Source organism: Phyllostomus discolor, chromosome 3 (assembly GCF_004126475.2).
Source record: "Phyllostomus discolor isolate MPI-MPIP mPhyDis1 chromosome 3, mPhyDis1.pri.v3, whole genome shotgun sequence".
Taxonomy (NCBI): domain Eukaryota; kingdom Metazoa; phylum Chordata; class Mammalia; order Chiroptera; family Phyllostomidae; genus Phyllostomus; species Phyllostomus discolor.
Window position 1 is genome coordinate 117,434,699 of NC_040905.2, and position 11,381 is coordinate 117,446,079.

At 49.3% G+C, this 11,381-nt stretch overlaps 1 protein-coding gene across 2 annotated transcripts; it reads right to left on the reverse strand.

The window, feature by feature from the left end:
• Positions 1-836: 836 nt before the first annotated feature.
• LOC114510933 (nuclear factor of activated T cells 2 interacting protein) lies at positions 837-11,127 on the reverse strand. Of its 2 annotated transcripts, none has more exons than XM_028529467.2 (8): positions 10,462-11,127; positions 9,838-9,910; positions 6,526-6,646; positions 5,799-5,879; positions 5,521-5,707; positions 4,406-4,550; positions 4,165-4,274; positions 837-2,749 (listed from the first exon to the last, which is right to left on the reverse strand). In XM_028529467.2, the coding sequence occupies exons 1-8, from the start codon at positions 10,846-10,848 to the stop codon at positions 2,591-2,593; spliced, it is 1,263 nt and encodes a 420-aa protein (XP_028385268.1). In that variant the 5' UTR covers positions 10,849-11,127; the 3' UTR covers positions 837-2,590. The 2 variants fall into 2 exon arrangements, with proteins under 2 accessions (XP_028385268.1, XP_035877092.1); XM_036021199.1 differs by having other exon boundaries at positions 10,531-10,948.
• Positions 11,128-11,381: the final 254 nt, after the last annotated feature.

Below are 11,381 nucleotides of genomic sequence, written 5' to 3' on the forward strand. Positions count from 1 at the left end.
CATTGCTTGCAATAGCAGCATCCTGGGTCTAGAGCTGGGTTTCATTACAATACAGAAATCCCCAACTAGCAGTGATTTAAAGCAGACAGGAGTTCCCCTTCAGTGGCATGGGACTGGCAAAACGCTGCGTGGAAACTAAGACTCAGGTTCCTTCTCTCCTTGTCTTTCCCTGGGTGGCTCCCATCCCCAAGGTCACCTCATGTCAGTCGGGCTGCTCCACTTCCAGGAAGAAAGTGAAGGAGAGGGGCACACGCTGCCCACGTATGGCCTCACACTGGACACTGCAGCCCTCCACCCCTGGGGCCCCATGAGCCTGAACCGGCAGTCGGCCACACCCAGCTCCAACAGAGGCTGGGAAGCGCTGCCTTCGTTCTAAAGTCTCTGTGCTTTGCTAAAAACCAGGGGTTCTGTTACCCCGAGGGAAAAAGAATGGACATGAGGGAACAACTAATGGTCTTGGTCACAGAGACAGAGTGGGGGCCTGCAAGGGCCACCCGAAAGGAAATCCTCAAGTGCACACAGTCGGATGTAGCTCCATGTATTCTGCTGAGACTGAACACATAATTTCAATGTGTTAAAACTTATTAATAGACATAAAAGATCTGAAAAAAATGAAAGCTATACCATACTACGTATTATTTAAATATTATAAAGGTTTCTTTCCTACAATATAAGGCAAAGGAATGCCACATTCCAACAAAAAAATTTTGAGAATGTGATACTATTGCCAAAATTATACCATATATAGTGGAAAGTTAATGCCTTTTTTAGTAGACAGCTCTGAGAAAAGTGGCTCATTGTACGGTGAAAATAAAACTTGATCTCTTATACAAATGTGAATTTCAAATAGTTTAAAAGTTATATTCAATATTTGGCAACCAGTACAGCCTGGCATCAACCAATGAGAACAAACACTGGACCACGTAGGGGGACGCCAGCCTTTGCAAACGCCAGCATGTACTAGCTGGACTTCAGTCCTATTCAGTGGCTTAAATGTGAAAGGAAAAGCTAATAAGCTAACAGAAAAAAATGTGAAGTATCTTAACTACTTATAAATAAGAAGTCAAAAAGCAAAATGATATGACAGAAGACTTAATTCACCTCCATTAAAAGTAAAACTTTCTGTTCTGTAAAGGGCACTCCTAGATATACAAACCCAAGTGCCATTCTGAGAGTATTTGCAACTGCCCAGGAATATACAAGCAGCCCTGGAGAACAAAGACACAGGAAGCTGCCATGAGCAAATGAACAAAGAGAAATGAACCGTTCACAGAAAGGGGAGCCAGAAAGGCTGACAGGCATGTGAAGGAAGCCCACGAATCCCGGGGATGAGACGAATGTGCATGAAAACACAGCACTACCTGCACCCCTCAGACTGGCAGGAATAGAATGCTGGGCCATGAAAGTGCTTGCGAGGTGAGGAAAATGGGAAGCTTCCTGGGGAGGGTCAGTGACCATCTAAAGAGAAATTTGGCAGGACCATAGATAAATTAACCTGTCTGACCTGTAATCCCACCCGGGTACCTATGCTGGAAAACTTTCCACACAAGCACAGAAGGAGACACATAACAAGATGATCTCCGTGGCCTCGTCTACATGCCAAGATGTTGTAGGAACCCGAGGCTGCAGTCACCTGGGAGTCCGCCAGTGAACAGGTGAGCAACACGCAGCTGACGCCCACTGCAGAATGTTGGAGATCAGTTTGAAGCAGGTGTAAAACAAGCAGCACGCGTTGAGTCAAAAGAAAAGCCACACATCTATAGCACAAACCCACATATATAAGGAGGATGTTCACACGTGCAGTATCGCATTTTACGAGGACACATTCATATTCAAAGACATGCAATCAACACCCTAGCTTGGTGCTTATGGGAGAGGAAGGGGAGAAAAGCCATTAAGACCAGAGAAGCCTTGCATGGACTGGAATCTGAGATCTGAAACCAAAGGCCCCCTGTGCTCAACTGTGCCTCAAATAATGTGTGTGCATCAGAAAGGGGCTGCCAAGGGTCCCAGGGCGAGTTAGACATCCAAGGCTGAGCCCTTCAATACCCTTTAAAGGAGTAACCCACAGTCCTGTGCTTAAGTTTGTGCATATGGGAGCTCGACCATTTATTTTCCTGCAAGCCAAGGAACCACGCAGGTGTATGTGCCGCAAGCAAACTTCACTGCCTACCCCCTAATGAAGCTAAGGCCACCGCTGGCCCTAGATGTGGCGTGAGTCCCAGGCCTGGAATCCCATTCTCAGCCCCAATTTATCAACTCCCTCTTCAAACATGAGCAATTTCATTTCAAAACAGACATTCTGGTAAAGGAAAGGGTGGGAGTGAGGGGTGTCCCAGGAGGTTGTGCAACTCGACACACTGTGTGAATGGAGACAGTCTGCCCAGGGCAGCAGTGAGGACCAAAAAACTAAGCAGGTAACTAACAGCTTAAATCCAGGGTCCACGGGAGAGGAGATCAGATACCATGCCTTGATTTTGCTTTAGCTGAAAGATAAGTTCCACCTCAGTTCCAGCCAGCCCTTATAGAGCCAAAAGGGGACAGCCATTCTCCCCAAGTCGAGCTGGGCCTCCCAATAAGGAGTGGGGTTTCAGCTCCAGACCTCAATGAGGTCCCCCGATTCCATGTCCAGGTCAGCCGGCAGCTCCGTGCCTGAAAGCTTTGTCCCGTCAAAGAAGAAGGAGAGCTTGTGGCCGGAGAGTCCCATGGCCTCCTCATAGTGGGACATGAGGGTCTTGAGAGGAGAATCCTGGACAGGCAGGAAAAAATGAACGTGAATGAAAAGAGGAGCTGGGGGAAACTTGTAGGGTCAGAGCCCCTGGGACAGGGAGGACAGGGAGACAAGTAAAGTCAGTGCCTACGGAGGGGAAGGCCGGTAGAGTTGGTTCCTCTCTAGGGACCCGGGCCACAGAGCCCAAGGCTTAGGCTGAGGCGCTGGGTCAGGCAGGACCTCCACGTCCCAGTCTCCTCGCCCACCACAGAGGCGCACCCCCCTGCGGAGCGAAGCGCCCAGACTCCGAGGCGGGGATGGTCGCAGCTCAAGGCCAGGCTCCCCCACTTTCCTGGACATGTGACCTCAGGCGAGTGTTATAATTTCAAAGTGTCCCCTCCAAAAAAGACAAACTGTGTGGTCCTAAGTCCTGGTAAATGTAAATGTGACTTTACTCGGAAGTAGGGCCTTTGCAGATGTAATCGAGTTAAGATGAGGTCGTTCTGGATCAGGGTGAGCATGGATGCAGCAGGACTGGCGTCCTTGTAAGAAGAGAAAACAGACGCACAGGGAGAATGCCCTGAGACAAAAACGGCAGAATGGAGGGATGCAGCTGCGAGCCAAGGACTGCCAAGGACCGACAGCCACTACCAGAAGCTGGAAAAGGCAAGAAAAGATTTTCCTCGGTCTCAGGGGGAGCATGACCCCGCTGGTGCCTTCATTTCAGATTCCTAACCTCCAGAACGGTGACAGAGCACATCTCTGTCGCTTTAGGCGACCCAGTTTGCGGCACTTTGTGACAGCAACCCAAGGACACTGGTACAGCAAGTCACCCCACCTACGCAGGTCCCCACTGTCTCACCGGTTAATTGAGAGTAACGGTGCCTCACCACACAAGACTATTATGAAATTCAACAATATCCTCCTCAAGGTGAAGTGCTTATTCTTGGAGCAGCATCGGTCACTTAGAAGTGTGGCTTTGTTATTTTGATGGATTTTGGTGGTTATTGTCCAAGGGTCCTTTCCATTTTTAAAAAATTTAATTTATTTTATTTTATTTATTTTAGAGAGAAAGAGGAAGGAGGAGACAGAGAAAGAGAGAAAACATTGATTTGTTGTTCTACTTACTTGATTCTGGTAGGTGCCCTCACCGGGGATCCAACCCGCAACCTTGGCATACTGGGACAACACTCTAACCAACTGAGTACCCAGCCAGGGATGGTCCTTTCCATTTCAACCAGAAGGAGGAGAAGGAGACTAGAGCAGAGGTTCCCAGCAGAAGGAGGAGAAGGGAAGCTGAACAATGGGCTTCTTCCACTATCTAGGACGGGGGGAACCCAAGGCCAGGGAGGGCAGTCTCCGACAAATCAGGACTAGAAGGAATCTATCCTCAGTTAACTGACAAGACAGACAGCAGAGGATAAGGGACAAAGAGAATCATCTTTTCCACTCACCCGGGACAGCGAGACTTCCAGCATCTGGTGTTTCTCTTTCCCCTGCACCCGCAGCTGCAGCAGGTGGGATGTCTCTGCAGCCTCTGGAGAACTTGCCAGCACCACACAGTCTGTGGGAGGCAGGACCAGGTCGCCAGGCCTCAGCACAGGTCGGAAGCAGGGCCCTTGCTGGGCCTTTCCTCTTTCCCCCTCCCTGTGGCAAAAGCCTTCTCAAGGCTCTACCTCCCTGCCTTCCTCTCACCAATGATGTCAGCTACTCCAAGCTTTAGGGTCCTGGGAGTGGCAGTAGGGGACAGCTCTGTCTCTCCAAAGAGCAAGAGGATCCTGCTTGGGGACACCCCAAGATGGGTGGCCATGTGGTCCACCACACTCTGTAGGGGCTCCGACTGGGGAGGATAATAAGAAGCAAAGGAGGACTTCCTGCCTTGATGTGCCCCACCCCACCCCACCCCCCAAATAAGTTTATGGCCTTTGCTACTCGCTGAGCTCCTTAGCTTTGAGCTTCGTCATATTTACCTGGGAAAATATAGAGTACAATCATACCAATGAGGGGTTCAGGCAAGTAACACAAAGAAATGAAGTAACCACGAATGGAGGAAAAAAGGGACTGCGGGGACTACAGCAAAGTGCAGCCCGCATGCCCCATCCAGACGGGCCAGCTGTTCCGCAGTTCCAGCTGACCGGTGCCGGGTGAGAATTCGGCTGCCGTGGAAGAGAAGCCAGACTAGAAGGAATCCAGCAAAATCACCCAATGCAAAGGCCGACAATAAACCCCTGTATTTTCAAAGCACTCTCCCGGGCCAAAAAGAAGATGCTGTTTTAAGGCTGTGAGCTGCCAGTTTGCAACCTCTGGCTTAGTTGCTTGCCAATGCATGGTTATGGCTTATTTCTATTATCAGTCTTATTTCTGGATAGAATCATCCCCACAAAAATAGTAGTCTTTACTAGGAAGGTGGGAGAGCTCAGAATGACTGAGAAACATCTGTGTGTTTAATGCAGTAAGAGCATTAAGCACATTAAGAGCATTAAGCGAGAGGAAGCACAGGGTCTCAGGGAAGGAAGAAGACGTACATACCCTGGGGAAGGGGCTACCAAGCAAAGCTTCTTGGGATGCTTACATGAAGCCTTGAAAAATGGGTGGAAAATGCACCAGCACGAGCAGCGGGAGTAAGGAAGACAATACGGACAAGGGAAATAATGAGCACAAAGACACGGAAGCCTGAAAGAGCGCTGGGCAGATCCACAGAGCAGAGCGGGCAAAGGAAGACACAGTCCCTTCTGCCCAGACACCGCAAGCAGCCCCTCCTCCGTAGGCAGCACCGGGGCCCTTCTCCTGCAGGTCCCTCAGGCACTTACCATTCTGACGGGCAACCTGACCAGGTCAGCACGGCACCGGATTTTGAGTGGGAAGAGACGGGGGCTCCTAGGGAGGACGGGCCCCTCCAAAAGGACCACCTCATCATCTTGGCTCAGCTGGTCCTGGCCCTGGCGCTGTTTGGGACTCAGGCAGGAACGGAGATCCTGGAGGCGCCTGTTCACCTCCCTGTGGTGCAAAAAGGACTTCATGTCAGCTGGGGTGGGACACCTCCACACTGACCCTCTCCACAGCAGCCATAGCCTCCTGTCCCTGTCACCTTAACTTCCGGAGTGCCCGGGTATGTTTTCTGCTTTTGGTCCTTGGTGGAGATGGGGGCAAAGGGGAGGTGTCCTGAGCCCTGCAGAGAGAAGAGAAAGGCAAGATGGAGGAAGAGGAGAGACCCCAGCCCCACACCCCTCCTCATGGGCTCTGGACCCCTGGGAACAGAGGGGAGTTGGAGAATCAAGAGGGAACACCTTCCAGTAACATCCATCTTATTGGAGGACAAAGAGAGGAAACGAGAGGGGAGACCTGAGCACCATTCTTACAGGTAAGTCATTTTGCAGATGAATGTTTCTGCTAACACCAAGCACTTACTGTATGCCAAGTATTAACTCTCAATCTACTCAAAAATTCCGACACAGGTACCACTATGATCCTCATTTTACAAACAGGAAAGTAAGCAGAGAGGATCATCAAGAGGCAGGTGGTTAGATGTGCACAAGGGCGGTCTCCAGAGCCACACCCTCCCCCCCTGCATTACTACCATCTCAGACACAAAGAAGAATCACCCCCACTCCCACGGGCAGTCCTGGAGGGCCCACTATCATCCTCTCATGTGGGCCACCTCTTCTCCCGAGAGCCTCATTCCTCACCTGAGCCACAACACTCCTTCTATCCCTTTTCCTTACTCCTTCAAGAGCTGCCCGAGGGTCCTGTGGCCTCAGCCTGCCCCTCCAATTCCCTTCCCGCTCCTGGGGCCTCAGTGCCCCGGCCCCACTCACGGAGACACCTTCTTTTTCTTGTTTCCTTCTTCAGCCTTACTCCTCAGCTTCTTCTTCCAGGGAGACTCTGGAACTGGGGGATCCTCCGCATGGGGACTGCTAGAATCTGCCATATCCTCCTCTGGGGACACAGGAGACCATGTAAAGGGTTAGCCAAGAGGGCAGCAAGAGGCCAAGGAAAGAAGATACAAGTCCCGCCTTCAGTAGGTCTCAGAAAGGAGGGGACTGTGGGGACCCCAGGCACACAGGACCACATCACAATGCTAGGGAAGTGCTGAAGGGACATGGGTCAAAAAGGAAATGCCTGACTCAGACAAAAGCACGAGCCAGAGTCTGAAAGATGAGAGCAGGAGAGTGTCCGAGCCTCGTGAATGAGACATGAGGTAGGAGAGAGTGTAGCAAGCGTGGCCCACTCCAGCCAAAGCAGTGTCCTCACTTTTTCAGTCGCTTGTATCCCACAAATAAAAAGTACCAAGCACACAACCCAGAAAAAATATATTTACCTAATATTATTATACTATTTAATGCTACAATTATAATACTACTACTATTATGTACTACTACACTGTTATGTATGTTATAAAACATACATTAAAACATGTTGTTGAAGTATGTTTTTTTATTTTTTTATTTTAATTGTTGTTCAAAAAGTATGATTTAAAAAATATTTTCATTTTCTTAATGCACTCAACTTGGTGGGCACAGAGAGAGACTATGAAAGTCAGGCATTGGGGTAAGAAGAGAATAAGGTAAAGAAGAAAGTAATATCCACCCTCTAAGCCCATGTTTCTCAAATTTCATCCACGTGTGTATCATTATCACATTTGGCCATATCTCTGCATTGTTATTTAGTATCTTTCTTTTTTTAAAAATTATCTTTTTCTAGAGAGAGGGGAAGAGAGGGAGAAAAAGAGGGAGAGAAACATCCATCAGTTGCCTCTTCTAACTGCTCTGACCAGCGCTCAAACCTGCAACCCAGGCATGTGCCCTGACTGGGAATGAAAAGGGCAACCTTCTGCTTTGTGGAACTATGCCCAACCAAATGAACCACACCATTCAGGGCAGTATCTTTCTTTAAATCACTTACCATATTTTGCTGTGCATAATGCTCACTTTTTTGCCCAAATTTCTGAGGGAAAAATAAGGATGTGTATTATACATGGGTAGTACTAATTCCATATCTATATGTTTTTAATTCTTTTATTTATGCTTATGCATTAGAAGTGTAACTCTAGCCCTGGCTGGCGTACCTCAGTGGATTGAGCGCGGGCTGCGAACCAAAGGGTTGCAGGTTTGATTCCCAGTCAGGGTACATGCCTGGGTTGCAGGCCATGACCCCCAGCAACCGCACATTGATGTTTCTCTCTCTATCTCCCTCCCTTCCCTCTCTAAAAAATAAATAAATAAAGTCTTAAAAAAAAAGTGTAACTCTAGAAAGCAATAATGATATCTGTATGCAAAATAGTACCTGGAATAAGATAATCAGTTTTGTTTCTAAATATAAATAAATCAATAATTGAATTAAAAAATTAAAATGACCCTGGCTGGTGTGGCTCAGTGGATTGATTGAGTGCTGGCCTGCGAACCAAAGGATTGCTGCTTCAGTTCCCAGTCAGGGCACACACCTGGGTTGTAGCCTGGGTCCCCAGTAGGGGGCGTGTGAGAGGCAACCACACATTCATGTTTCTCTCCTACTCTTTCTCCCTCCCTTCCTTTCTCTCTAAAAATAAACAAATAACATCTTCAAAAAAATTAAAGTAACAAATTTTTTCCCTGAAAGTCTGGGCCAAAACCAAGGTGCACAGTATACACGGGAGCATATTATACACAGCAAAATACGGTAATTCCTATTTATAAAGGGAAAGTAGATATTTCTTCCCTTTTATTGAGGTATAAGTGACATATAACATTATATTAGTTTTGGTGTACAGCATAATGATTCAGTATTTGTATACCCAGTGAAATGATCAGAAACCAGGTATTATTCTAGAATATAAAGGCTCTTTTCTATTTGCTTGCCACCAATAAAAGACTGTCATTACCCATAAAAATAAGTACTGTGTAAACAAAACAATGATAATAAATCCTACATTAGTGGTTCTCAGCATGAGGCAATTTTGTCTCCCAGGGGACAAGTGGCAGTATCTGGGGAATATTTTTGTTGTCATAATTGGGGGAGGGAGGATTTCGGGCTGTGGTGCTGGTATCCAGTGGGTAGAGGGCAGGATGCTGCTACACACACTACAATGCACAGAATGGACCCCCACAATGAAAGAATTATCCAGCCCAAATGTCAGTTGTGCTGAGTTTAAGAAACCTTGTCCTAGCTAAACATGGCAGCTGCCAATGGCCTGAGATTCTGCATTTCTGATAAGCTCCCAGGGGATGGCCAACACTACTGGGCCCACATTTTAAGTATAGGGCTGATGGGCTCCCCCCTGCACTGGTGGGGCTCCAGCTGAGCCCACCTTTTGAGAAGCAAGGAAGAGGTACATTTTACATAGTGCCTACATGCCAGGTACTCTCCAAAACTATATATGTAGCCCAAGAAAAGGTTCTCTTTATGTTCTCTTTGTTTAATTCTCAGTAAAATCCTTTGACATAGGTCCACGATTATCCCCATTTTCCTGATAAGGAAATGAAAAACACTGAGAGACTAACTTGCCCAAGTTCATAAGGAGTAGAGCTGGGATTTAAACCCAGACCAGCCCATTCCTAAATCAGCTCTTCATCACCCTACCATACTCCCCCAAGATACAGAAGATGTGGTCCACGGTCTGCATTTACCCACTGGACCACTTCCTTATGAAACTGGATTCCTAGTCACTGTCCTTGGACGGGTGGCAAAAATCACTTTACGGGGGAAGGACAAAGGCTGGGCAGCCCTGATAAGACTCAAAGAACACCCTGTTGTCTCCAGAGTGTTCCCAAGGGACTTGTTGCAGATGTAACAAGGTGTTACAGATTCTCAACACCTCCCCATCCCTTGTCCCCAGGATTATAGAATCAGAATCTCCAGGGAAGGGGTCTGGAAATGTATCTATTAGCAGACTCTTATGCTTATTAGAGTTGGGAGAAGAATGGTTGACAGTTACATCCTGTGCCTTCTGATTAACAATTCCGCCCCTTTCAGGACTGGAGTGTTGTTGTTTTGTTTTGTTTTGTTTCTTTTCCCTGGCTAGGATGCAGGAGTCACCTCTCCTATGCCTTCCCCTGAGCTTCAGGAAACAGCTAACTGCAGGGATATTGAACCCCCCAAGTCTCCTCAGGGAGGCCAGCCCTGGGCATCTCTTCCTGGAAGCCCTACCTTACCTTCCTCTGTCCCTGGGAGACACAGTTTCAGGAGAGACAGGTGATCTGGGATAAGGTGCAGGCTACTCTTCACCTGCAAAGACAAAAGTGGATCAGCCCAAGTCCTTCCTCCACTGAAAGGGAAAACGGGATAATTCTTCCCTCACATCGAGGCTTCCTCCGGCTCCCAAATTCTAAGTATACAGATAGCACAGCTTTCTCCCAGGACTCAGGAGCCCAGTTTTGCCAGGATCCAATTTGGAGTGCCCTTACTCCTAACCCCCCCTTTCCCTAAGGTACTCTGAGGATACAGACTCAATTCTACTTTTCCACTAGGTTGCTTTAGCAACGGGCCCCAACCTCAAAACCGAGCATGCCTCAAACCCCAGTCCCTCCCAGCGCCTCTGAATCCTCAGGGATGCCAGCCCCACAGCCTCTCTATACCCCCGACGAGATTCCCAAACTGCCAACACACTTCAAACTCCATCTCCCCAGTCTGCAGAAACCCCAAGAACCCTGCATCTCTCTGCCTCCAAGGCCCTAGCTCTTGCTTGGGTTAGTCTCCCAGGACCAAACCTAAAACCCTAGCCTCAGTACTTCTTAAACAGCCCTTCCGCGCTAACACTCCCGGGAACCCGGCTACACCTTCCCGGAGTACACTGGAACCACCGGTGCTTCCCCCGGATCCAGCAGTAGCCGCCGCCGCCGCCTGACCAGGGCCGGAGGGGCTCCAGCCGGCCGTGCGTCTGCCCCTTCGCTGTCACTGTCGCTGTCGTCCCGAAGCGCGGCCGGCCCGGGGGACTCGGGGAGAGGGACCTCGACCGGGTCCGCTGCGCCGTGCGTCGTTGAAACCTCCTGGATTTCCTCATCACTGTCGCTGACCAAGTCCACAAGTACCGAATCCACGGAGCTCCGGGCTGGAGACCGCTGGGCGCCAGGTCGCAGGCCCCGGCCGCCCCGGGTCCCCCGAGTTCCTCGGCCGACACAGCTGCCTCGGGCCCACCGACCCCGCTTCCTCACCGGCTCCGCCATGGCACACACCCGACTGCCAAAGTCGCCCGCTTCTAGGTTATTCACCCGGCCCCCTCCAGAGCCTCCCGCCCTTCATTGGCAGAACCGTCTGCTAGTCATCACGCTTCTCCGCCCACGCTCTCTGTAGCCACCTCCCCGCCATTTCACTGGTCGTTTCACTCGCTCATCACACATCCACCATTAAAACCAAGGCGCCAAAGATTCCAGTGGGCCTCAGGGCAATCAGCGTAGGTTTCAATTCGTTGGGAATCAACCATTGGCTGGCTCACTTCGACCAGCCTTCTCCAAGCCCCGCCCACTTTAGAGATCCGTTTTCCTGTTTGGTGGAGGAGCCCGGCAGCCTGGGAATTGTAGTCCTCAAGCCTAAAGGATGGAAGAAAGTGGACTGGAAATTGCTATCAGAAATCGTGCAAGTAGGAGAGCATTTGAGATCTTGCCCGACCACCGCCTCCACCCCACCCCCACCTGGCATATGTGGTCAGTTTGGCTCAAACTCATAAAAATTCTCTACAGGTTTTGGGGAAGGGAAAAAA